The sequence below is a fragment of the Lacerta agilis genome, chromosome 2 (assembly GCF_009819535.1).
Source record: "Lacerta agilis isolate rLacAgi1 chromosome 2, rLacAgi1.pri, whole genome shotgun sequence".
Classification (NCBI taxonomy): domain Eukaryota; kingdom Metazoa; phylum Chordata; class Lepidosauria; order Squamata; family Lacertidae; genus Lacerta; species Lacerta agilis.
Window position 1 is genome coordinate 84,606,690 of NC_046313.1, and position 25,679 is coordinate 84,632,368.

The window sequence follows — 25,679 nt, forward strand, 5'->3', positions numbered from 1 at the left end:
GTGGCTTAGACCACAGCGTCACCTGTGTCCCTAAGGTGAGAACATTTGGATTCCTTAAATAAACAAACAAACAAACAAACAAACAAATAAATAAATAAATAAATTATACCCCGCCCATCTGGCTGGGTTTCCCCAGCCTCTCTGGGCGGCTTCCAACAGAACACCAAAATGCAATAATCTATTAAACATTAAAAGCCTCCCTAAACAGGGCTGCCTTCAGATGTCTTCTAAACGTCTGGTAGTTGTTTTTCTCTTTGACATCTGGTGGGAAGGCGTTCCACAGGGTGGGTGCCACTACCAAGAAGGCCCTCTGCCTGGTTCCCTGTAACTTGGCTTCTTGTAGTGAGGGAACCACCAGAAGGCCCTTCGGCACTGGACCTCATTGTCCAGGCAGAATGATGGGGGTGGAGACGCTCCTTCAGGTATACTGGACCGAGGGCATTTAGGGCTTTAAAGGTCAGCACCAACACTTTGACTTGTGCTCGGAAATGTACTGGGAGCCAATGTAGATCTTTCAAACATTCAGGTTCAACTTATTTATTTATTTATTTTAAAAACATTTATATTGTCAGGTCTGCGTTAGGGTTGCTTACGAGTAATCAGGCATGAGTCTAAACTGTCTTTTAACAGTTTAATGGTGCAGACTATTTATAGTGCAGAGAACATGAAAACATGACCGCCCTAGTCACTCGCAGAATCTGGGAGTGCCGGTTTCCAGCTGTGACCCCAACATAAGAATTTCGGCACCCCAAAGTGCCGCCTCCTGGGTCTCCTTTTGACCCCTCTGCGCAACTGGGGCGACGGAAGTGGCATGCTCCCCTCAGAGCGAAACTCATGAGGTGTGCTGGGGCTCTCAGCAGCATCTCCAAGCCCTTGTCTCGCCTGGCTGTTTCCAGCCTGCTCCTCCCCGCTGGAGGAGGTGCTGCTTTTTCCACTTGAAGAGGTCTCACTACTGAGGAGGTGTCGGGGCTCTCGGTACATCGACAAGACCTCCCGCCCTGCCGAGGGCAGTTCCCTGACATATATGTTGCCTTTCCACCCAGAGGTTGTCAAAGTGGCTTACAGTTCTGAGCAACCACCATCACATTCAAGAAGATGCTCTTCCCGTTTGCCTCAGCAATCCCAGAACTGATTGCAGCAGGGGCAGCTAACCTGTGGCCCTCCAGATATTGTTGGGCTACAAATCCCATCTTCCTTGGCATTTGGTCATCCTGACAGGGGCTGATGGGAACTAGCATCCAGCAACATCTGAAGGGCAACACATTGTATAGCCCTTTGTAACAGTCTACCCAGAGGCCAAAAACCGCCTGCCCAGTTCTGATGTATCCTTAAACAGTCCTTCTTCTGCAGATGAAATATAATGTGGCTATAGGGTGACAAATTTCTATTGAAAAATCAATTGGGAATTAGGTTTCTAAATGCTAACATTGCCACTGAGAAACGACTCCACCTCTCTGTCAACGAACTACATGCATTTGCTTCTAGTCCAGCAGAAACAGACTCCCATATATCTAAACACAGTGTCAACAACTTTCATTAATGAAATTGAATGCATTTTGAGCCGGCATTAAAGCTATGTGGTACATGTCATATTCTACTCTAGAGCCCCATCGCATCATTCTACTGGTGATGCTGACAAAGTAAAGCATCAGAAATCCCAGTTTAATTGGCATGTTAACCCTGGTTTATGACTGTGCCGCATCCCGGGAAGAGCACAAAACAGCCGTCAACCTATAATGAATCTGCCCCTGAATCATTCAATATAAACATTTTTAATGCCTCTGTTCTTCTGTTTTTATGGGTCTTGACCAGCTTTCTTGGTCTGGTGTGCCTCTACCAATTCAGCCATCCCCATGGGGGGATGCTGATCAGATTAATCAGACTGAGTATGGAGGTTTTAAGCATAATAGATGTTGGATGTTTCTTTGGAGGAAGGCAACTGGCTGGCTCCCAATAGAGCCAGCACTGAAATATAGCAGGTGCAGATCATCAGGAAGTTTCCTTTCTGGTCAGCCTGGCTTAGTCCTGCTGTCCAAATCTGCCCTTCAGAGAGCCAGTCGTTGGTGGAGAGATTGAGAAGGCCAATATGGTCCCAATTGCAAGTGCATAAGCCACTGTCACCTTCTGCTCCTGTTGAATGGCTGAGGACACATCCATCAATACAGTCCAGTCCTATGCATGTTTAATGCAAAGTAATTCCTACAGTGTTTAATGGGCCCTTAAGTGTGCCTGGGATGCCTGCTTCAGTGGCCCAAAACCAGTGTCTCTCCCCAAAATGAGAAGACACTTGTTTGGTGATATAGCACAGTCTTAACCATTGTGGTGCCCACTAGATAAATTGCACTACAGCTCCCATAATTCCTTACCATTGGCCACACTGATAGGAATTGTAGTCCAAAACATCTAGAGGGCACCATGTTGGGTAGGGCTGGTATAGTGCATAAGAGTGGGTGCTGGATAGGGGCGTTACATAAATCTTTGTTGCTTGGAGAAAATGTCTGGGGCTCTCTAGGGCCAGTGAATGCTTATTCCACATTTAAAAAAACAAAGTCTGTAATATATGGTTACACAAAGTATAAGGCAAAGAAAATCCTTATCACTCTACATGATTTTTGCTGTTCTTTTGCCATTATAGGACACAACAGGTGGATTTATTCATATTCACGCTAATCGCTTTGCTTACTTCTATGTTCCTTCAACCTTCACTTCCAACAATTCTGAATATGAGCCCCGATTCTGATTAAAGAACTGATCCTGCATCTTTTAAATCAGCAACGTAGCCCTCGCCGGGTGGGGAGTCAGATGGGGCGTTTAGTAAGTGCATGAGATGATTACAAAGATGAGCATCATTGCAAAAGACCCAGCTGTTTAGATAATAAACCATATAAATAACATATTAAATTCGTCTCCGCCTGAAAACATCCGCTCTGTGCAAATAGACCAAATTAAAAAGGGGGGGGAGAGTCGACAGCGTGTTCTTCTTTGTGTGTGCAGCAGACCCTGTACGTTCAATAACCTGCCATTTGAGAAATAGGATCGTCAATATCCTGGGCATCGTGTGTTGTTTTTTTATTGGGATTCACTTTAATTCTACATTATTTATTTCATACACTGTCGAATCAAAGCACTGTGAAGTGAGCCAATATCTCTGGATTTGACTCCGGGCTTTTGCAGCGGTTGCAGGAGTAAATATCTTTCCCCACCCTCCCTCCTCCTCTCAGCATCTAATGGAAGTTTTATGACTGTTGCAAGAACATTGACTGTCTGATGTGGTAGCTCCAATAATCTCCTCTCTCTTGAGCCTTGGGGACACGGGGGAAAGGCTAATAAATCTTTATTTTTATTATAGGGCTCACTTCATCTGCACACATATGAGGGAAGAGGAAAAAAAACCGAGAGGAATGTTCCAAGCAAACACCGTGGCAGCTCTGGGGAGGAGCCCAGCATTTGTGCGGCTGGCAAGCACAGAAGTGGAGTCAATTGGTTATATGTTCTATTACTAATAGCCACAAAACCTAACAGCCCCAGACAGAACTGCCGGATCAAACTTTTCAATGAAAAAGGGGACACTTAGGAGACATCGTGTCTCTTTTATGGGGTGTTACATGGACTTGGAGTTGCTGGAAATAATGGACAAATGTCAGCTGTCTTCAGGAATTCTCAGCCACTGTTCGTTAAATGAGGAGAGGGCTATTGATGGCTACTAGCCATGAAAGCTAAGCTCCACAGATGGAGGCAGTGGCGAAGGAAGCCTCCGTGCCACCTGGGGCGGTGGCACGGAGGCACCCCCCTCAGGGCAGGGCATCGCGACATGACGATGCGTGCGCCGTGACATCATGACGCGCGTCGGGGCGGGCTGCGCATGCGCGCCCGCTCGGCAGGTCGCCGGGTCGCCGCGGGAGCAATACGGATGGGGGGATGGGTGGCGGGGAGTGGCGGGAGGGGCCAGGGAGTGTCACCCCCTCCCCTGGAACCCAGGGCGCCCTGCCCCCTATGCCCCTCCCTTGCTACGCCACTGGATGGAGGCATTAATGCTTCTGAATATCAGGTGCTGGAAACCACAGGGTGGGAGAGTGCTCTTGTGTTCAGATTCTGCTTTCCCATTTGCATCTGGTTGGCCATTGTGAGAACAGGATGCTGGACTAGAGGGGCCTTGACCTAGCAGGTTTTTCATATGTTCTTACCATGCCACTAGGTCTGAGCGATGTATAGATACATCATCCAAAATTGGTTTGAAGTCTATATCATGGTAACCATTTCATAATATTCAACATGGCGATACATTGCAAACCACCACGTGTGAGTGTGCTACGTAAACAATCATGATGTGGGGAAAACCATCACTTTTCTCATGATTCCTGCCGCACCTGTTGCCACAACATGTTTCTGCTCCAGTTAGGCAAATATCCCCGTGGCTATTTACTACTCCTTGAGCTGCCCCGTTTTCCTACGCACAATCCCAACCTCAGTGACATTCGCAGAGGTGGTGATGGTGGGGGAAGGGGGAGACGATCAGAAATAATGTCTCAGTAGGAGGTGAGCAGGGGGAGGCAAGCACAGTGCATTCCCTGCTATGCAATCTGCCGCTAAGGGCTCAACCTGGCAGATGGCAGCTTATGCACATTGTAAAGGCGTGATGGGCACATCTAACTATCCCACTGTGGTCAGTTTGTGTCACCTTGATAAGAAAGCTGAGTCCCCTTTATCCAAGTTGCTGGGAAATTGCAGCAATGAATCCTCTGCTGAAGGTGGTTTTTTCTTTGCCGTTGTTGATGGGGTGAGATTAAGTGCTTGCAAGGTGTTGAGGTCTGCAGGATTCAGGGAGCTGCTTAGCAGATTCAGCAGGCTTTCCATTCTCTTTCCCTTATCAATATTTGTACCAGCAAGCAAAGATAACTTGAACAACAACAACATCATCAACAACAACAGTAGCAGCAGCAGCAACAACAAAGCAAGGAGGAATGGTTGCATCTGCGTATCATCTCTGCCTACTTTGCAAAAAAAGGGAAAAGCCACCTCTGTAATTCCAACTACCTGATGTTGGTCAAGCAAAGGTTTTTGTGATCCAAAGCAGCTAAGGGGAGTGAGAATCCAAACTGTGGCTGGCCGGTCTAAACACTCGCTCTATGACCATGTCCTCACACTCACAATGAAGGCTCTGTGGCATGGGTGTGTCTGTCTCTGTGTGAGAGAGGGAGAGAGGGAGGGAGAGAAGTGGAGCGGTGACAGGTGACATTGTTGCTGTGGGTGAGGGAGAAGCTGTGGGTAGGAAAGAGGGTTAACATGGGGGTGGGGAAGCTGAGGAATAAAGGCATCATTGTAGTTTTGGGAAGGGGAACTAAGGCATGGAGACAGAAGGTATTACAGTCATGGAGAGGGAAACTGAGGGAGAGAAACCGAGACAGAGAGAAGTTGTGGTCCTGGGGGTAAACTGAGGCACGAAGAGGGGTGGCAATGTTGTCCCAGGAAGGGAAACGCTGCCTGAAGTAAATTGAGGCTGGGGTGTGGGGTTGGTGAGCTGAACATTGCAAACTGATGAGAACTGAATTTAAGATGGGGTGGGGGGTGGAACCCGAAAGAGACCCAAATGGACAGTTTCACTCACCTTCCCATGCTGCTTCGTTTGAAACTATTTATAACTAGGGATGGCTCAGATTTCAATTCAGTGACTTCCAAAACCTGACTATAAACTACCAAATCCCTAATCTTCCTTTCCTTTGCTCTCATAATCCCACTTACCGGTAAGGCCTGTAGTGTTTTCCCCTAAACCCAGTGTGAGCTAATTTGGCAAAGTAGATCCACATCAGTTTGTGATTTTTTAAAAAATTCCTCATGAAAATTCATTGCATTTTAGTACAAATATCACCCAAGATACACATTTTAATACACCTTTTGCCTAATATTCAATTTCCCCCAAAACAATTTCCCTGAATATATTACATTTTTGTATATTATTTTGTGTATTTATTTTTACTAATATATGCATTTTATGCATATTTTAAGTAAGGTAAAGGTAAAGGGACCCCTGACAATTAAGTCCAGTCGCAAATGACTCTGGGGTTGCGGCTCTCATCTTGCTTTACAGGCCGAGAGAGCCGGTGTTTGTCCACAAACAGCTTTCCGGGTCATGTGGCCAGCATGACTAAGCCGCTTCTGGCGAAACCAGAGCAGCACACGGAACGACGTTTACCTTCCTGTCACAGCAGTACCTATTTATCTACTTGCACTTTGACATGCTTTCGAACTGCTAGGTTGGCAGGAGCTGGGACCAAACAACGAGAGCTCAACCCGTCACAGGGATTCGAACCGTGGACCTTTCGATAGGCAAGCCCAAGTGGCACAGTGGTTTAACCCACAGCGCCACCCACATCCCTATATTTTAAGTAGCATATGCATTTTTCTACACATTACTTAGCAGGAGTAGCACATGGCACTGCAAAATTGGGATGGGTGAAAAATTCTGAAGGATGCCCATGTTTCAGGTTGCATATCACTTTGAAAACTGTGAATGAGGAACATTCACTTCAAAATATGAACTGAATGAAGTTTCTCCCTCATTCGGAGGCAAAGATGGTACCATCCTCATTAAACGACACATCTAGATCCACTGAAAATATATATGGTTCACCATTTATAAAAAAGAACCTGAAGTATTAACTATATATAAATACAATTTAAAAATTTTCGTATCTGTACCGGAGATGGTTCCTCATTACATAAATGTTTAGGTTTGACAGCCATCTTTAATTAACTATATTAATACTCTGTGGAACTTTCTCTCCCATTACCCATTCCCCATTATGATCTATTGATCCTGTGAACACAAAACTTGCAATACTCTTTCTGAATGCAGTCTGCTCACGGTTCTGTGTCCACCATTAAACCAGCTTCAGTTCATTAAGCTTACACTTCATTCAAAAGTTTCTTGTAAGTCTTTTTAACAGCAAATCAATGCATTCCACATTACAATGCACTATCTTGCCGCACTCTGTACAAGCAACAGTAAGGGAACCTTAAACACATTCCCCTGCATTTTATTTTTAGAGCCAATTGAACTTCTCATGCGATTTGAGGATAATTAACCTGTGTAGGTTAGTGGCAGAAACCAAATTGTGCACGAGTCTATGCAGACTGCTGTTCTGCCACACATGGAATGTACAACAGCACCTGATTTGTGATAAAGTTCTCCTTACCACTAGGTAGGATGGTGTAGAGTGCGGTAATATGACTTGCTAGAAGGTGACTAAGATGCCCTGGGATAAGACCTCTTATTGGTCACCTGTATGGAATTTGTGTATGTTCAACAACATACAAGGGTGTGCGAGTAAGAGACAAATAGATACTGGGATATGCATTGCTCCATGCAATGGGTCATGTTTCTGAACATGATTTCTGCTACATTAGATGAGGTGCGGGGAAACTTTGGTCCAGATATTGCTGAACTACAACTCCCATCAGCCCCAACAAGCATGGCCAATTTGGAGAGACAAACATTCCCCACACCTGTATTAGATTCTGATGATTAGAGTCTAATTGTTTGGGTGAAGAGGACAGGATCACCCAGGTAAAAAAACAGCTGTTGTTGCTGCTGTGAGTGTCTGGGAAGACCGCTCCCTCCTCTGGCCAACTCCATCGGGCCTAGGAGGCGGGCCTACACTCACCAACACAGCTTAAGAGGCGCCGAGAAGGGCAGCCTCGGCTCTTGCTCTGTAAATTATTGTTGTTTGTATAATGTATTTTACATTGTAATGTAGCCAAAGCAAATTCCGAGTATATTGAAAAATGTACTTGGCCAATAAATTATTATTCTATTCTATTCTATTCTATTCTATTCTATTCTATTCTATTCTATTCTATTCTATTCTAAAATGTCTGTCTTCCTTTATGTTCCACATATCTATGCACTAGAACCAGAAATCCACTCCAGTTCCACACTTCCAACTGCAGTCTTACAGCCCTATGCCCAGTTCTGAAGCCCTCTGACAGTGATCAGTTTAGATCTCTGGCAAGAACAACTTGTCTCTCTTCCAGGCTCCAAGGAATCTTGCAGGGAATACTTTATATGTTCTATAGTTTGAAGGTAGCAGCAGAAATAATCACATACATTAAAATCCCAATTATTTATATGTTGTTTTTTCATGGCAATAAGGACTGCAGTAAAATAAATGAGACAAAAAGTGGTGTAGCACCTTAGAGACTAGACTGATTAACTGAGGCATGAACCTCCACAGATGCTATCCTACTTCATCAAAACTAGAAATGTATATTGTTATGCATAGGCTCACTCCACTTCATCAAGAAGGATGTTCTGAAATGCACTCTATAGAGGATCTCTTTTCTTGTAATGGGAGACCACATGAAATACTTAATAGGGCATGTTGAATTTTTCAAATTTCAAAAATGAGGGGTGCTAAAAAGTTGCAACATGACCTGGGAATTCAAAAGGTATTTTAGTTCAATTAATATAATTTAGTTTTGCTTGGTAAGTAAAATGTGTGTAAAACTGCACAGAAATCATTAAAAATGATTGCCAAGTACTTTGAGTTATATTATATAGCAACATTATTATTATTATTATTATTATTATTATTATTAATTATTATTTAGCATAACCTGACATTTTCAGAACGTAAAATTAAAATTATTTGCTTTTCCAAAAGCTGTTTATGTGCTTCTTCATCAAACCAAGCTAAATGCTGTCCAATCACAAAAAACAATAACAGATTGGAATTCCTCATACCCAGAAACATATCTTTAAGACCCTTCATTTAAGAAATTTGCATAAATTAAGCTTCACCCCTAAAATAACATGATAATATGGAATAATGAATAATATCTGTTTATATTTACAAATATTCAGGCAAAGCTTATTGGAAGTTTGCAAACTCCTTAATCAGGCAGCATAACTGCTAATCGAGTATTTGATTCTTAAAGAAGAAAAGCATTAACTTCAAAGCTGCTTCAAGTTTATCTAACTTGAGCTAAACTCCATGCTTGCTGTCTGACTCATTCTCCACTAAAATTTAAAGCGGAATGAAATTGTTTCTCAGCTCCTCCAAATAGCTAAAGAATCTGACACTTCAAAGGCTGGGAAGAGACTTCTAGCCACTATGGACCATTTTAAAATCTTTTGTCTACAATCAAGGTACAGATCGTTGTTTTTTTATATATATATAAAAAATCATAGTGATCGGCCCATTCACAATAATGCTTTAACAAGATATACTGGAAGAACTCTTTCTGGCTGATTATATTTCCAGATGCAAGATATAAATTAGATACAAAATGTGCCTTGATTTCTATGGGCAACAAAGACTAGAAAGCCAAGTGGAGCCCCCCCCCCCCCCGGTAATGCAATTTGAATGCTGCCTATAGTAATGAAAAAAACATTATGGGTACGCCAGTGCTGCTGATCTTATTAATATGTATAATATTTACTATGATTGCATCATTATGAACAACACACACTAAAATCCATCAGAAAATCTGTCACGGAGATGGTCAGGTTATTTAATTTTGAGGCAGAGCTGACAGATGAAACAATTAATTGCTCTGCCTCCATAACGATAATCACATCAAAGCTGCCATCCCCCCCCCCCCGTTCCACTTCTCTCACAGGTGCCACAATGAAGGACATGGGATCTTCATGAGCGTCAGACATGTTTTATTCTTGGTGACATCTTACAGCAAATGGAAAAGAAAAGAAAAGAAAAGAATGCAGGCAGTATGAACTGTAAGGAGGGAAATTAATCAGCGGCATGTGCCATTGGTTTATGACTTGCTGCGATTCCTTGGGTTGTACAGGGAATGTGAAGCTGAGCTGGCATAGCTCAAATCTGACAAAAGCAGTGGTTAATATTCATAACCATCTGGGTAAAAGGCTTGATATCTGATTGCTCCGCGGGAAATAATTTCCTCGTTTAAATCTTTTGATCTGAAATTGGAGCATCTCCCCCCCCTTCTCCCCTCCCCCCCTCCCCAATGTTTCGATGGTGTCTTTCTGAAGGGAACGAAGCTTGGAGCTCATCTTCATATGAGAGAATAAAGGCTGATATCATCTCTTGCTCCTGTTTCTCCGCTCCCGCTTCTTCTGGTTCCCCCCCCCCTCAGGCTGAATATCTTTCCCTCAAGGCGCTGTCGTCTGCAGAGGCAAAACTCTGCTTGGCCAGATTGCTACATAGCCAATGAGCAAAGAGCAGAATCTGTTCATTCTAACTCTTCTCAAAATATTAACCCCCAGCATCTTCTCATTACAGCAGCCTACAGGATATGGTTCTCCCTCCCATCCCTCCCCTGACAATCAGATTTTTTGGCCCTCGTTCCTATTTGCTTCTCCACCTCCCATCATTCCTTTGAATATGTTCACATGCAGGCAGTATTCTTGTTTTCAATAGTAAACTGGAAAAATCATCCAGCTGAGATCCTCTTCAGAGGCCCTGCTACAAATGAAGTGAGGCGAGTGGTTTCAAGTGACTCAGAATCCTCAGTGGTGCCATCCCAGGTATGGAATAGTTGCTTATGCTTAATCCTGAACAATTCATTTGCAGTACAACCCTATGCATGTTCACTCTACAAAGGCCGCATTTGCACTGTACATTTAAAACAGTAGCATACCACTTTAAACAGTCATGGCTTCCCCCAGAGGATCCTGGGAACTGTTGCTTGTTAAGAGTTGTTCAGAGAGCCCTATTCCCCTCACAGAACTACAATTCAGAGAGTTCCTCTGGAACAGCGATTGACTGTTAAATCGTTTGGGGAATATGGATGATGCAGATTTAAATGTGTAGTGCAGACAGGGCCTAAGTCTCATTGCATTCCATTGTGCTAATACAGGGGTCAGCAAGATTTTCCGGCCATAGGCCGGATCATTCCCATGGAGATCATCCGTGGGCCGGACATGCGCATCACGATACCAGAAATCGAGCCTGCGCATGCCGAGACGCCGAAAATCTCACCTGCGCAGGTGCAATTTTGGGCATCTGGCCATGTGCAGGCACGATTTCTGGCATCGCGGACATGCGCAGGCGCGATTTCCGGTGTCTATGCATGTGCAGATGCCATTTCTGGCACCACTCGGGGAGTCCCCGCGCCGCGCCGGTTTAGCATGGTATGCGGGGGACTTGCCAAGCGGGTGGCTAGGTGAGCGGGTGGCTCGTGGGCCGGTAAAGCGTTCTTTGTGGGCCGCACCGCAGGTTGCCGACCTCTGTGCTAATACTAACAAGAAATTGTGTGTAGGATTACAGCTATAGTTACAAAAACTTCTAGAAGGAGCCAGGATTTTTTTTTTTACTCTTGTACAATAAACACAAAGTGTATTTTTGTCTGTTTTTCCTCTATTTGTCTTCTACCTTAGGCCAGTCTTGGGCTCATGTATCCATTAGGAAATTATGCAGCAACTTTCTCATGCAAAACTAGAATATGCTCCTCTAAGTGAATTGAAATGTTTTGCCATAAAGGAAGACTACTGAAAAGGTGGTCATGTGCAACCATAAGTTTTAATACTGCATCTGTTTGGACTGGGTGGGCTCTTCCAGTTTTCTGTGGATTTGGTGCTTATTATTCTTATTCTTATTATTTCAATTTATTACCTGCCCTAAGGTCCCAGAATGGTTTATGGTTGTCTTGGGGTAGAAGGAAAACCTATCAGGAGGAAGCAGGCCTCTCAAACGCAACAGTCCTCCTGCTGCTACAAGATTGGAAATGAAACTGCACCCTGGAGCTCTGCGGTATGCAAACTACTGGAGCTCAAGAGGTTCAAAAAACATTGCACAGAAACATAGCAGTCACTGGTATACATAACAGTGACAACAGTTTAAAAGGCATGCTTTTTTGTTTTTTTGCAGCATCCACATGAGACACCATCATAAAATTCCCATCCCATATCCCCACCACCTTCCAATTTCCCCAAGTTTTCTTTTTCACTCCTCTGATTTTTCCATCAGAGTTGAATGTAATCAGGTTGAATGGCCAAAATAAATAAAAAAGGGTTGGCATTCTGATGAGGATGACATTGTGTGGACCCTGTGCCAAACCCGCTGGCATGAGCAGCACCAAGCCCACAATAAACCTATCTTGTGGATCCCCCCTAACCATAACCATAATAATATGAAATATGAAGGGCATTTTCCATGGATGTGGCAGATATCTGTCCTTGTGCGGTCATTACTGCTTGCTAATTAAGTTGGCAAGTCCTGAGTTAATGATGCATGTTGCGTCCATCCAGAGCAATAAAGTATATTTATTTGCTTGCCCTCTGCCCTGTCAATAAGCAAGGCACCCGGCCCACGCAGAGTGAACACCACAGGCTAGGGTGGCTTTCCATTTGTATGACTAGAAAGCATTCTGTTTTACAAATCACTGCATTCTAATTTGATGTGTTGGACAATAGCCAGGAGTCAGGCTGCCAACAAGCTGCCTAATTTATATGGGAGGAAATGGCTTGTAGGATGATGGTGAAAAATTATCTTCTCAACGACCTCGCTTCTGTTTGAGGTCAGTATAATGCATTCGAGGAAAGCCTCTTGGTTTTCTGCAACTCTCTCCATGCAAACTTTCATGCACTATCAAGTGTGTGGAGGATCTCGGTTGCAGAGAATTGCAGGGCGAGCCGATGCAGACAGGATCATTGGGCTCTGGTTTCGGCAATGTATGAATCATGCGCTAACAACTGATGGGCAACAGTTGAGTTGCAACTTCAAGGTCTCTGCTCTCCCTTCGTATGGTGCTTTCAAACAGAGGACACCGTCAAACAGAGAACTGTGCTCCGTAAAATAGGGCTCATGACAACTCTTAACTAAGGCTGCAGTTGTAAACACAATCTGTAGCACACCCCATTTAAATGAGCTTTTGGATCACGCTGTAGCACTTCTCCCTGAACCACATCCCTTGGTTGCCAAACAAAGCCTATTTTCTGCCTTCTAAGGTAGCCCTGCCTCAGATCTCCAGCTGTAAAATAGGGGTGAGAGCATGCCCTGCTACATAGGGTTGTTGTGAGATCAAACCACAGTGAAGAAGCAAAGCATCTAGCCATTTGTATATAATTACTGTTGGTTTGATCGCTTGCTGTCAGCTTTTATTCCCATGTTATTATCACTTTCTGATCATGCTCCACAGGAAATGGAATTGGGGGTGGAAGGACAGATCCTGAAGCTGAGGCTCCAATACTTTGGGCCACCTCATGAGAAGAGAAGACTCCCTGGAAAAGACCCTGATGTTGGGAAAGATGGAGGGCACAAGGAGAAGGGGACGACAGAGGACGAGATTGGACAGTGTTCTTGAAGCTACCAACATGAGTCTGACCAAACTGCGGGAGGCAGTGGAAGACAGGAGTGCCTGGTGTGCTCTGGTCCATGGGGTCACAAAGAGCTGGACACAACTAAACGGCTTAACAACAACAACAACAGCAACAACAACCACAGACATCAAAGCCTATCATGCTTGTTGGAAAGATGTTTCGCTGGGTTCTTCATGAGCTTGTTTATGATGCTAACAATGAAAATTGCATTGGAATTCAAGGCAAATTCAAACCCTGCAGTTTGTTCCTACCTGATGCTTCCATACAGAGCATCTTTTGGCATACTTCAAAGTCACAGCTATTGCTTTGGTGATTTTCCCTGCTCTGTCATGAATAAACTCCTGATTATTGCTGGCCTCATAGGCAGCATGTAATGGCTTCTACTCAGAAGCCATCCAACCCTTCTCACCTAGGAAAATTGCCAGATAAGAGATATCAGAGATCGAAAAGTCCTCCTAGATCATATCTGAAGAAGTGTGCATGCACACAAAAGCTCATACCAAGAACAAACTTAGTTGGTCTCTAAGGTGCTACTGGAAAGAAATTTTTATTTTATTTTGTCCTAGATCATAGTAACTGTTCTCAACTGCCAACAAGGGAGGATAAAGTTCTTCATTAGATATTCAATGTGGTGCAAGGTGTTGTTGTTTTTTTAAAGATGTACGAGTGACCTATTAATCACAGACTGATGCTCCATGGGGTTTCCGACAGGTGGATTCAGAAAACAAATTTTCTCATTCGACAGTGACCTTTTGCAGTCACCACAGAGTTAAAGCCAAGTGAAGTTTAGTGGTAAGATGGAAGTTAGTCTGCTTAAAAAAGAAAAAAGTCTGAAATTCAGTTGTCATGCTGGATTATCCAGTGGTTTGACTTCACCATCTGTAATCTGTCATGGATGCTTTAGCTGAGATTCCTGCATTGCAGGGGGTTGGACTAGATGAGCTTTGGGGTCCCTTCCAACTCTACGATTCTATGATTCGCCCCTGGAGGTGCATTGTCTTTCAAGACAGACGGATGCAAACAACAACTGCATAGTTAACACAGAGTTCTTCTTCCCTTCTATAGCAGGAAGGTGGGGCAGGTAGGGTTGAGTCCCTTCTCCCCTTTGAGTGAAATTATCACTTGGGTTTGCCCAGAAGCAATGCTGAATCACTAGCTGGGATCAGACAAAGGAAATGAATGGCTAGGGATGGGTGGTTGTTGTTTTCAAAGCGGCAGCTAATGGCGAAGGGAATATCTCTGAATGGGAACAGATTGTTAGTTAGAGCATAGTTTCCTAATGCAGAAATCTCTCTGAAAAGAGAAAGTACGTAATCCACTTGAGAAGAAGATAGCCCCCACAACTGCGTAATGGTTATGGCGGCACACATGTGGAGACAATAGAGCAGAGTGCCTTGGATTTCTGATTTCCTTGGGAGGTGATGGACTTTCTGTTGCTTTTAAGCAGAAGCTAGATGCTCTAGCAGTAGATTTCCTGTGTTGGCGAGAGGTTGGACTAGGCGGCGTCTATACGTAGTACCTTCCAACTCTATGAAGCAGTCTACAAAACACAGAAAGAGGGAGAGGCAAATGGTGTGTTGTGACCTGAAGGCACTTGGTGGGCTAATACCTCTCTCCAAGGATATGATGTGAGATAGTGGACAGGAGTGTGGATGCTGCTTGCCTCCCATTTTTTGTTAGTGGTATGTTTGCAAACCAGAACAACGAACTGTTACAGAAGCCATGAGCCTCCTGTAACCTCTCTTTGAAAGGAAACCAAACCCAGATAGGACTGTCACTGGAAGTTCTCATCACTTTCATGGAATTATAGACTTGTAAAGTTGGAAGGGACCCCAAGGGTCATCTAATCATAGTCATATTCCACGCAATGCAGGAATCACACCAAAACAATCCATCAAAGATGGCTATCCAACCTCTGCTTAAAAACTTCCAAGGAAGAAGAGTCCACCCCAGAGCTGTGTGTTCTGACCATTCCACTTAGCCATGGGATAGAGCTGAGGCTGTGTGGGGATCTTCAGCCAATCTGCTTGTATACACACAAGGCAACTACCGGTAGCTATTTCACAGCCAGTTCAGAGCTCCACGAATGCACAAAACATGCCGCCTCCTCATTTACTTCAGTGGAGAGGCATGCCTACATATAAAGGAGAAACCCCTTGAGTTTGGGGAAATTCACTCTGCCAGTCAGAGCTCCTTTGCCCACAAAGAATTCAATATCTGTGATGTGGTAGTTGCATTTTAAAAGCTTTCCATTTCCCCTCACTTCCATTTGCATATGCAAAGATATGAAGAATGCTAGAATGCAAATGTAAATGTAGTCAGAGGAGGTGCAAACTAAGGAGTTATTATGGAAAAGGACTGGAAAAATGGAAATAGATGAAGTCAAGTGATGGACTAACAAACAAGACGAACACAGTTTAGAGTAGGGGAGGGCATTTTCCTATATCATATTGCCAGAGTGACCAGATACAAAGGAAGACGGGGTTTCTGTATCTTTTAAAAGCTGTACATAGAAGAGGATATTTTAGGAGGGGAAGATTTTATTATCCCTGTAATATAAGATGAATCTGCTAAAGTTCTCTCTTCTACAAAATCGTTAGAAGTAAAGGAAATCTGCCCCTCCGTAGACGCTGGTCAGCGCTCTCTTCTATAGGATGTGGCACAAATTGCTTGCACTGAACCATACTGGCACCTCTCTGCCAGGTATTGCTGTGGATAAGCTGGTGTTCAAGAACCCTCTACCCAATGAGGTCTCGTGTGCTTGCTTAGAGGGTTAGCCATGCACTGGGTGTTACATCATAATTTCACCAATTTGATATTTTAGTCAGCCCAATACCACCATCACACTTTACTGCATTTTTGCCCATAGCCACATTTTTATGCCAAGTGCTCCTGCCTCCATAAGGGTTAAAATTCTCAGTCTGGGCTGCACACAACAGCGTTTAAAACAAGCAAGGTGTCAGCATGTTCCTGTATCTGTGGATAATCACTGCATCTCCCAGTAGATCAAAGCAGTAGGAAATGAAACAGTCCCAACAACAGCAGTATATGTGTGTATATATAATAATGACAGAAACCTTCTGAAATTGGATGTGAGGTGTCTGTGAATTTTAATGACTTCTAACCCGTCATTCTTTCATTCTACAATGGCTATGTTTCTTCTCTCCCCCCTTTTTAAAATGAGACACCATGCTGGGGGAAAAAATCACATGTGCTCTTGAATTTAAAAACTGGGTAGGGGGGAATAACCCCTGCACTCCTTGAACAAATAAATAAATACTTTTATCTGTTGAGCCTGTTAAGCTATAACACCACTTTAGGTACCCTGCCATGAACCATAGAACCACCACCACCATCATCATCATCAAGGATCAGAGGGCTGCTTATGGTATAAAAACACATAAAATATGTGTCATAAAATATGCAGTTACTTGTCATTGAAACAATCTACTCCATCCATAGTTTAAAAATTTCAATGACATAAAACATAAAAAGCAACCTTTGGGGTAATATTCCTTAGAAAAAGATCTATATTTTCTGCTGCATAGACCATGATTCAATACTAAAACAAATAAACAAAAACAATAGTTACCGGTAGTAGATTTGTGTCTAATCTCCTTGTAGACTAATCATTACAACAACAAAAATGAAAAGAAATGAATATGAAAGAATATCATCCATTACACCTTTGCCTTCTATACAATGTCTCAGACTGAATGTCCATCTAAAGCAGCAGACAGCATCTGTGGAAAGAAGTGCCAATGCTCTCCTTATTGGAAACTTACTAAATTCCAATAGATTGTTTTCATAATCATGATTATGATAATCATATAATACCATGGATTTGGTTTCACAGTTTGATCTGCACAAATATGTATCCTTCAGTTGCATGTCAATATCCCGACCCATCCCGTGGCAAAATAAAACACAAGACACAATAAGTAAGGTTAATGGGCATGAAAAGGCCACAACTTTATTGGTTACGGATGTTGAGCGGTATTGGCTTAGGCATTGGACATAACCGACTATATCTGACTCCAGTCCGTCATGCTGGCAGTCCGGGAAGGGTTAACCACCGATGGGAGAGAGCCCTGCTGCTGCACATCAGCTAGGGACTCACCCTGGGGTCACTGGTAAGGGGCGTGCCTTAGGCCCTCACCTTCCACGGCTTGGGACAGGGCCACACACCCCGGACTCATTTAACGAAGTACCCTTCAGCATTTTGGGGGAGGTGATGGCCCAACCTCCCCCCCCCCCACCTTCAGCCTTCCCGAGATAGTCCAATGCCTAACCGCCAAGACCAAAGTTGTGACGAGTTGCTACGAGATAGGTGAAAACCACCAGGCTGGAGCCAATTTGCCAAGTGGGAAAATTCCTACCAGGCCCCTCAACGGCGACCAACCGTGGTCCAAAGCAAGGTCCAGAAAACCTGCCTAAAGGGTGGGTGGGCGGGGAAAACCGTTTCAGCTGGGTGCAGGAAGAAAGAGGCTGTGCCCTGGCCGTGTGCTCGCTTAAATGCAGCAAGCCACGCCCCCGACCAACCAGATTGGTCCGTCTGGGTAGGCACCACACCCAGGGCTCAGCCAATGGTGCCAGGGGATGGCAGCCATCCCCTGAGCACTTGAAGGGCTCGTGATGCCTGCAACCCCCCCTCCTTACTATGGGCGGAAGGGACTTTCTTGGCTGTATACCACCCTGAGATCTATGGATGAAGAGAGGTACTACTACTACTACTACTAATAATAATAATAATAATAATAATAATATACCCAATTACCTGAGAGTAAGCTCCACTGAACACACTGGAACTTCCTTTTGCATAGACATGAACAGCATTGTGCTATAGATGGTGCTAGATTTTAGGTATGATTATCAAACTCAGAAATACTTCTGCATATAAACTAAGGGTACTTGTCCCATGTTGTTCATTGCTCTAGAGTTATCATGAACTATGTCAAAGAAAGCGACAACAAATTCTTTTAAAATACACAGCTTCTCCAATCTAGCCTTAAATATAGCAGATCACAAGACCATGCTAACTTTTGCCTCTCTGCTAAAATGTATCTCCTCTGTCCCCTTTAAAATCTGAAATGCACCCAAGTATAAAGGGCTATGGATTAAAGCTAGGGATGAGGGAGAAATTCGATTTTGTTTGCATTTTAATGAGAAATGACCTAATTTGCACTTCTCAAACCAGTAAGAACATTACATGAGCCTGCTGGATCAGGCCCATGACCCATCTAGTCCAGCATCCTGTTCTCACAGTTGCCACCCAGACACCTATGGGAAACAGAAGTAGCCAAACGGAAACCCAGGTATGCTCTGAAATGAACTCTTCTCCAAATTTTGCGATGGACTTTGCCAAACAAAGTGGACAAAAACATTAGAGAAACTAACGTGCGAAAAGTACACATAGTAGGGGAAACTGCTTTGAAAAATGTATGTATTTGTTGAAACTGCGAGGAATAATAATAATAATAATAATAATAATAATAATAATAATAATAATACCGATGGTAATAATAATAATAATAATAATAATAATAATAATAATAATAATAATACAGTCGGGATGTGAACGCGGCAAACCCAGAAGTATATTTCCGGGTTTCGCCACACGCATGCGCAGAAGCGCTAAACCGCACCGCGCACATGCACAGAAGCGGTCCTCCAGTTGTGAATTCCTTGGGATACGGCCAGACCTCTGGAACGGATCCCATTCACAACCGGAGGTACCACTGCAAATAATAATAATAATAATGCAAATTGCTGCAGAAATGTAGAGAACTGAATTTACGTCTGGAAAATTGTGCAACTGGGAGAGACAGAAGCTGACAGATTTTCTCGTTCCTAGTTAAAGGTCTCTTCCTCCGTCTTCCCAGTTGAATTTTAAATCACATGTTTAAAACACAGAAACACCAGGCCCCGGGTTTTCCCATGCTCAATGCCCCCGCTTGCCCCGCAAGCACCTTTATACATTCTCAGCACAATTCACCTTCTCTAAGTGAGCCCATCGCATCGCATTAGCCTGCTCATGAATATGAGATCAGAAAAGAAAGGCACCTGAAAACGAGCCAGAAGTTGCTGGTCGCAACCGATCCTGCCCTCTTCTGCAGTGTGAGCTGAATGCATAATGCCAACTGAGCAGTGAAATATTTAAGGCACTACACTCGGCTAAGGGTGTCTCTGTGGCTGAATATTCCTTTACCTTGAGCCACTGCGTGCGTTTCTCAATGCTTTGTGTGTGTGTCCCTGAACACCACGGGAGTGAGCCGGCATGTGTTTTGACTCACCTTTCTTAAATGCTGCTCAAGCCCAGCATAGGCCTTTTTGCCAGGCTTGTTTATTTTAATGCCAACATAAAAGAGCTTGTTTATATACCGTCTTTTCCCATCCAGGTCTCGCAAATTGCTTTTCGGGCAACAAGAGTTTGATAGCATGCGTAGACAGATCTCTTCCATTTCCCTCATTTTGAGGAAATGGACAAAATCCTGAAACGGGCGTGCTTGATGATCTATGACAAATGAAGTGAACCAGTTGAAACTATCGTACTGCGCCTGTGGCAGTGAAGCCTCACCACAAATAGCACATTTGTCAGCCTGGGGGTGGCAAGAGGCAGAGATGTGGGGCAGGTAGGAGAGCCATGATGAAAGAAAGACAGTGTGCATGACCGTGGAGCAAGAAGAAGCACAATCAGGCCCAAAAGTTGAGAGCATGGAGATAAGCAGCCATTGCCATGTGGTGAAATGAGAGGCGGCAGGCTGGTTGCCTCAGGCCACATTCACACCACACATTTAAAGTACTAGGATGCTGCTTTAAAGAGGCATAGCTTCCCCCAAAGAATTCTGAGAGCCCGTATTCCCCTCAAAGAACCATGGTTCCAAGAGTTTCATACCCTGGGGATGAAATGGGACACCAGGTTTTTTCTCACAAGACGATAACAGCCAAAATGGCTACCGCGATCTTGCACGATTTCAGCTCTCACTTCTTCAGGGCATGGTGCCCCAAAACATGTGTTTTGGAGCACTGTGCCCATAAAAAGCATTTTTTTGGGGGGGGGGAGCACGATCTCACATGAGTCATGTGGCTCACTTAGGAGTGTGGACCCGGAAGATGGCATCCCGGATTGGGGCCATGTCATGTTAGAAGGTATGGAGTTCCCCGGGAAGAGGGATTGGCTGTTAAACCTGTTGTGTATGGGAACCAATAGGAGCTGTTCAACCACCTTACAGGGTCCGCCTCCTGGCGCGACCTAGCCAATTACAGACGAGCTTGGTGGGTGAACACTCCTATAGGAAACAAGTTAACTAACAGAGTTTAGCAGCAGCTAGTCAGTCTGGCTCGGGCAGGCTCACAGGCAACATGGCTGTTCTTGAAGTCTAGTTCTGTTTTCAATAATAAAGGACTTTTGGAACCTACACAGCCTCTGCCTCTTGTTCCAGCTGAGTATGTAACACTGGCGACGAAGGTGGGATGCTTGCCCAGCCAGTTTTAAGGCCTGAGTTGTAGGCCTGGATTTGAGGCCTAAGTTGATACTGCAGCACCGGCCTGCCACCCACAGTGAGCCTGAGTTGGAGGCCAGGACTTGAGGCCTGAGTGTCACTGCAGCACCGCCCTGCCGCTCAAAGTGAGTGCGACATCCAGTCACGCTGGACTCTGCGGAGAACTCTGGTGGCGAAGAAGGGTCAGCAGCTCCTTCGGAATCGACCACCACCACACAAGCGACAGCTCAAGGTACGAAAATGGCCGCTGGGCTGACTAGGCCACCACCAGACTTTGACTTGAGCCACCCCGAGCAATGGCCTCAATGGCTCCGCCGAATAAAGAGCTATGTTCGGCTTCAAGGGTTTACTAGGGAAATTGATAAAGTAGATGTGCTTCTCACCGTGCTGGGAAGTTCTGCCATCACCTTACTGGAGGGTTTGATGGCACCTAAGAACATTGAGGACTGCTCTTTCGATGAGCTAACAAAGGCAATGACAGGGCACCTTGCACCCCAGCCGTCAAAGAACCACCGCCGTTACGATTTTGCCCACAGAGAGCAACAAGCGCACGAGTCAGTAAATGAGTATATTGCTGCTCTCAGGGAAATTGCGATGTATTGTCAATTCACTAACCTGGAGGAGCGTCTGTTGGAAAGGTTCATCGTTGGCGTGCGAGACAGCCATCTCCGCCGCAAGCTGCTGGCGAAAGATGACATCACGATGGCCACAGCCATGAACATGGCCATGGCTTCCGAGAAGGATAATGCCCACGGAAGGGCCCCAATTTCCCGAGCAGAAGGGGGGACCCATCGTGTTCAGCGAGACCGTTCATCTTCTGGCAATTCCCCCGAGGATGTCCACCGAACCCTAGGCCAACCCGACCGCAACCGCCGCTCCCAAGCTGCGCGCAAGTCGAACCAGCATCAGTCCAACCCCCACAGCACCTGTGCCAGTTGTGGAGAGAACCATGATCGTAAGACATGCAGGTTCCGTGACGTCACATGTCGAGGCTGTGGCAAAGCCGGGCACATCATGCGTGTCTGCCGTTCCAAGAACGCAGGAATACGACCCAGACGACGCGTGCACGAGGCCCTCGAAGAGGTGGAGTTGCAGTCAATCTCTTCAGACAGGGTATATCAGTTTCCATCCCTGGGATCTAATAAGCTTAGGGTGCAAGTTAGAATCGAGGGAAAGCCGTGCAATATGGAGCTGGATACCGGCTCATCGTATTCCATAATATCGGACAAGACATTTAGAGAGCTTTTTCCCAAACGGCCCCCACCTCTCCGACCAGCCACTGTGGTGTTACGAGACTTCCAGAGAAATATAATTCAGCTAAGGGGTATGGGCACTTTCAAGGTTCAGTTTAAGAATCACATTAAGAAATTGGACCTCATCATAACTAAGGGGCCCTTTACCAGCCTTTTGGGTTTGGCGTGGTTTGGCCCGTTAGGCTTAAGCGTGTCAGGACTAAATCAAATTTCACCTGGGACAGGATTTGAGTCAATCTGCCAGGAGTTTCCATCAGTTTTTGACGGAACCTTAGGCCTTTACAAGGGACCCCCGATCTCCCTACAGATCAATCCCATGGTGCAACCCATTAGGGTCAAGGCTCGCAGAGTTCCGTTTGCGCTCAAACCCAAAATTGAGGAGGAACTGGACCGTTTAGTGGCACAGGGAGTTTTAGAGCCGGTTACATCGGGCTCATGGGAAACCCCAATTGTCACCCCGGTTAAACCTGATGGCTCAGTCCGCATTTGTGGTGACTACAAGTGCACCCTGAACCGGGCCCTGCAGGACCATGCCTACCCGGTTCCAATAGTTAGCCATGTATTGGCCAACCTGGCTGGGGCCAAGGTCTTCGGAAAGCTGGACTTGGCACAAGCGTACCAGCAGCTACCCGTGGATGAGGCCACAGCTGACGCCCAAACAATAGTTACCCATAAGGGCGCCTTCAGAGTTAAACGTCTGCAGTTTGGAATCAGCGTGGCTCCAGGAGTATTCCAGAGTCTAATGGACCATCTTCTTAAAGGCATCCCTGGAGTCACGCCGTTCTTCGATGATGTGTTGATCGCTGCGCCGTCGAGGGAGGACTTCGCCGCTAGCTTAAGGACAGTGCTACAACGCTTCCAGGCGGCAGGACTTAAGGTCAAACAGAAAAAGTGCCTATTGGGAGTGAACAGCGTGGACTTCTTGGGGTTCCGAGTGGATGCAGACGGCCTCCATCCAACCGAGGACAAGGTGCGTGCCATTTGTGATGCCCCCGCCCCTAAGAACAAGGCAGAATTGCAAGCTTTTTTGGGACTCCTCAATTTCTACCATGCGTTCCTGCCACACAAGGCGGCAGTGGCCGAGCCCTTGCACAGGCTTTTGGACAAAAAAGCATGTTGGGTGTGGGGCCCACGACAGGCAAAATCTTTCCAAGGGGTCAAAGAATTGCTTATCTCTAATTCGGTGTTGATGCATTTTGATGAAAATCTCCCAGTGGTGTTGGCGTGCGACGCTTCCCCGTACGGGGTGGGCGCGGTTCTGGGCCACCAACTATCGGACGGAAGAGAAGTCCCAGTGGCGTACTTCTCCCAAACCCTCACACCAGCAGAACGCAATTACTCCCAGATTGATAAGGAGGGTCTGGCAGTGGTTAAAGGAGTAAAAAAAATTCATGACTTCCTTTATGGCCGGCCCTTCACTATCGTGACGGACCATAAGCCTCTCTTGGGACTCCTTGCCCCCGATCGCCAGACGCCTCAGATGCTCTCCCCTCGGGTTCTGCGTTGGTCCATTTTCTTGGCCGGCTATCAATATTCCTTAGAGCACCGACCCGGAAAAGCCATGGGGCACGCTGATGCTCTCAGCCGCTTACCGCTGCCCGAGAATGGTCCAGATCCTGCTCCGGCTCACCAGATAATGCAACTGGAGGACTTACCTGACCAACCCCTACATGTGAAAGACGTGGCTGCTGCAACAGCGAAAGACAGGTTGTTGGCTCGTGTTGCAGAGTGGGTGGGGAGGGGTTGGCCTGAAAAGCCAGGACCGGAATTCTCAAGCTTCACAGCTCGCAAAGACGAGTTGTCGTCACACAGGGGGTGTATACTGTGGGGTAGCCGAGTCATAGTTCCCCCCTCACTTAGGAGAAAGGTCTTAGAAGGTTTGCACGTGTCCCATCCGGGAATAGTCTGGATGAAGGCACTGGCCCGGAGTTACGTCTGGTGGCCGGGCATAGATGCCGAGATTGAAGGGTGGGTTAAACATTGTGAACCCTGCCAAGTGTCGCGGCCGGATCCCCCCAAGGCACCAGTTCAGTCCTGGGAATCCACACGGTCCCCATGGTCCAGGGTGCACATAGATTATGCAGGGCCCTTCCAGGGCCAACTGTTCCTCATCGTGGTGGATTCCCATTCCAAGTGGCTCAAGGTGACACCGACCTCCACCATGTCCAGTAGGGCGACTATAAACTCACTCAGGAAGTTATTTGCCACACACGGCTTGCCTGACACCCTGGTGAGTGACAATGGAACAGCTTTCACTTCAGCGGAATTCCAAGAGTTTGTGTCTAAGAATGGAATCCGCCACATCAGGTCAGCTCCCTTTCATCCAGCCACCAATGGCCAAGCAGAACGTATGGTTCGCACAACTAAAGATGCGCTCAGGCGTATAATACAGGGAGACTGGACCCTCCGTTTATCAGAGTTTTTGTTGGCTCAACACGTCACCCCAAGTGCAACCACTGGCCATAGCCCAGCTGAGTTGCTTATGGGAAGGAGGCTCACTACTCTCCTGGATCGCATACATCCCGACAGGGCCTTAGAGCAGCGACCACACACCGTGGAGCGGAAAGCACCTAAGGGATTTGCCCCAGGGGATCCTGTATATGTTCGGAACTATGGGTTTGGACCAGGTTGGGTACCAGGCACCATTGAGCGTTGTACAGGGCCGGTTTCCTATGAGGTGAGGCTGGAGGGTGGACTGGTTTGGAAAAGACACCTCGACCAGATCAGACCCCGGTCATCTCCCGACCCAGTACGGCCAGAGGAACCACAGGGTAGTGCAACAGACGCAGCTGGTGACTTGGCAACTGGGACAAGTGGGGAAACGGAGGGTGTGCCGCCAACTGAGACACCTCAACAGTGCGATCCTGGGCCGGTGCCCACAGCAGCCCCGCAACCGGCAACACCTGCAGAGCCGCCTCGGTTGATGGCACCAATCAGCAAACAGGGACTTGGAGATGTTCCTCAGTCGCAGGTGCAGACCCCGGAACTGCGATGGTCCCAAAGAGAACGTAAACGTCCAACACACCTTAAAGATTTTATTTGTTCATAATGTTTGGAATTTGGGGGGAGGGGTGTTGTGTATGGGAACCAATAGGAGCTGTTCAACCACCTTACAGGGTCCGCCTCCTGGTGCGACCTAGCCAATTACAGACGAGCTTGGTGGGTGAACACTCCTATAGGAAACAAGTTAACTAACAGAGTTTAGCAGCAGCTAGTCAGTCTGGCTCGGGCAGGCTCACAGGCAACATGGCTGTTCTTGAAGTCTAGTTCTGTTTTCAATAATAAAGGACTTTTGGAACCTACACAGCCTCTGCCTCTTGTTCCAGCTGAGTATGTAACAAAACCACTCTGTGAATTGTAGCTCTGTGAAGGGAACATGACCTCCTAGTAACTCTCAGTTAACAAACTACAGCTCCCATAATTCTTTGGGGGAAGGCATGACTCCTTAAAGTCATATCATAGTGCTATAAATGTATGGTGTGAATGTAGTCTCATTGAGAGTGAATGAAGGCTCCCTTGCAGCTGCAGGAACAGCCAGGGAGCAAATGGAGATTTCATTGCCCTGGCATGGGTTACCTGCTTCTCTGTTGGGCAAAGTAGGGCATAGTCCTCCCAAGATTCTCAGCACTG

The 25,679-nt window shown here is 45.8% G+C and overlaps 1 protein-coding gene across 1 annotated transcript; it reads left to right on the top strand.

The window, feature by feature from the left end:
- Window positions 1–21,219: 21,219 nt before the first annotated feature.
- LOC117042326 (uncharacterized protein K02A2.6-like) lies at window positions 21,220–25,098 on the top strand. The gene has a single exon (XM_033141873.1). It carries the CDS (start codon window positions 21,220–21,222, stop codon window positions 25,096–25,098), a length of 3,879 nt encoding a protein of 1,292 aa, XP_032997764.1.
- Window positions 25,099–25,679: the final 581 nt, after the last annotated feature.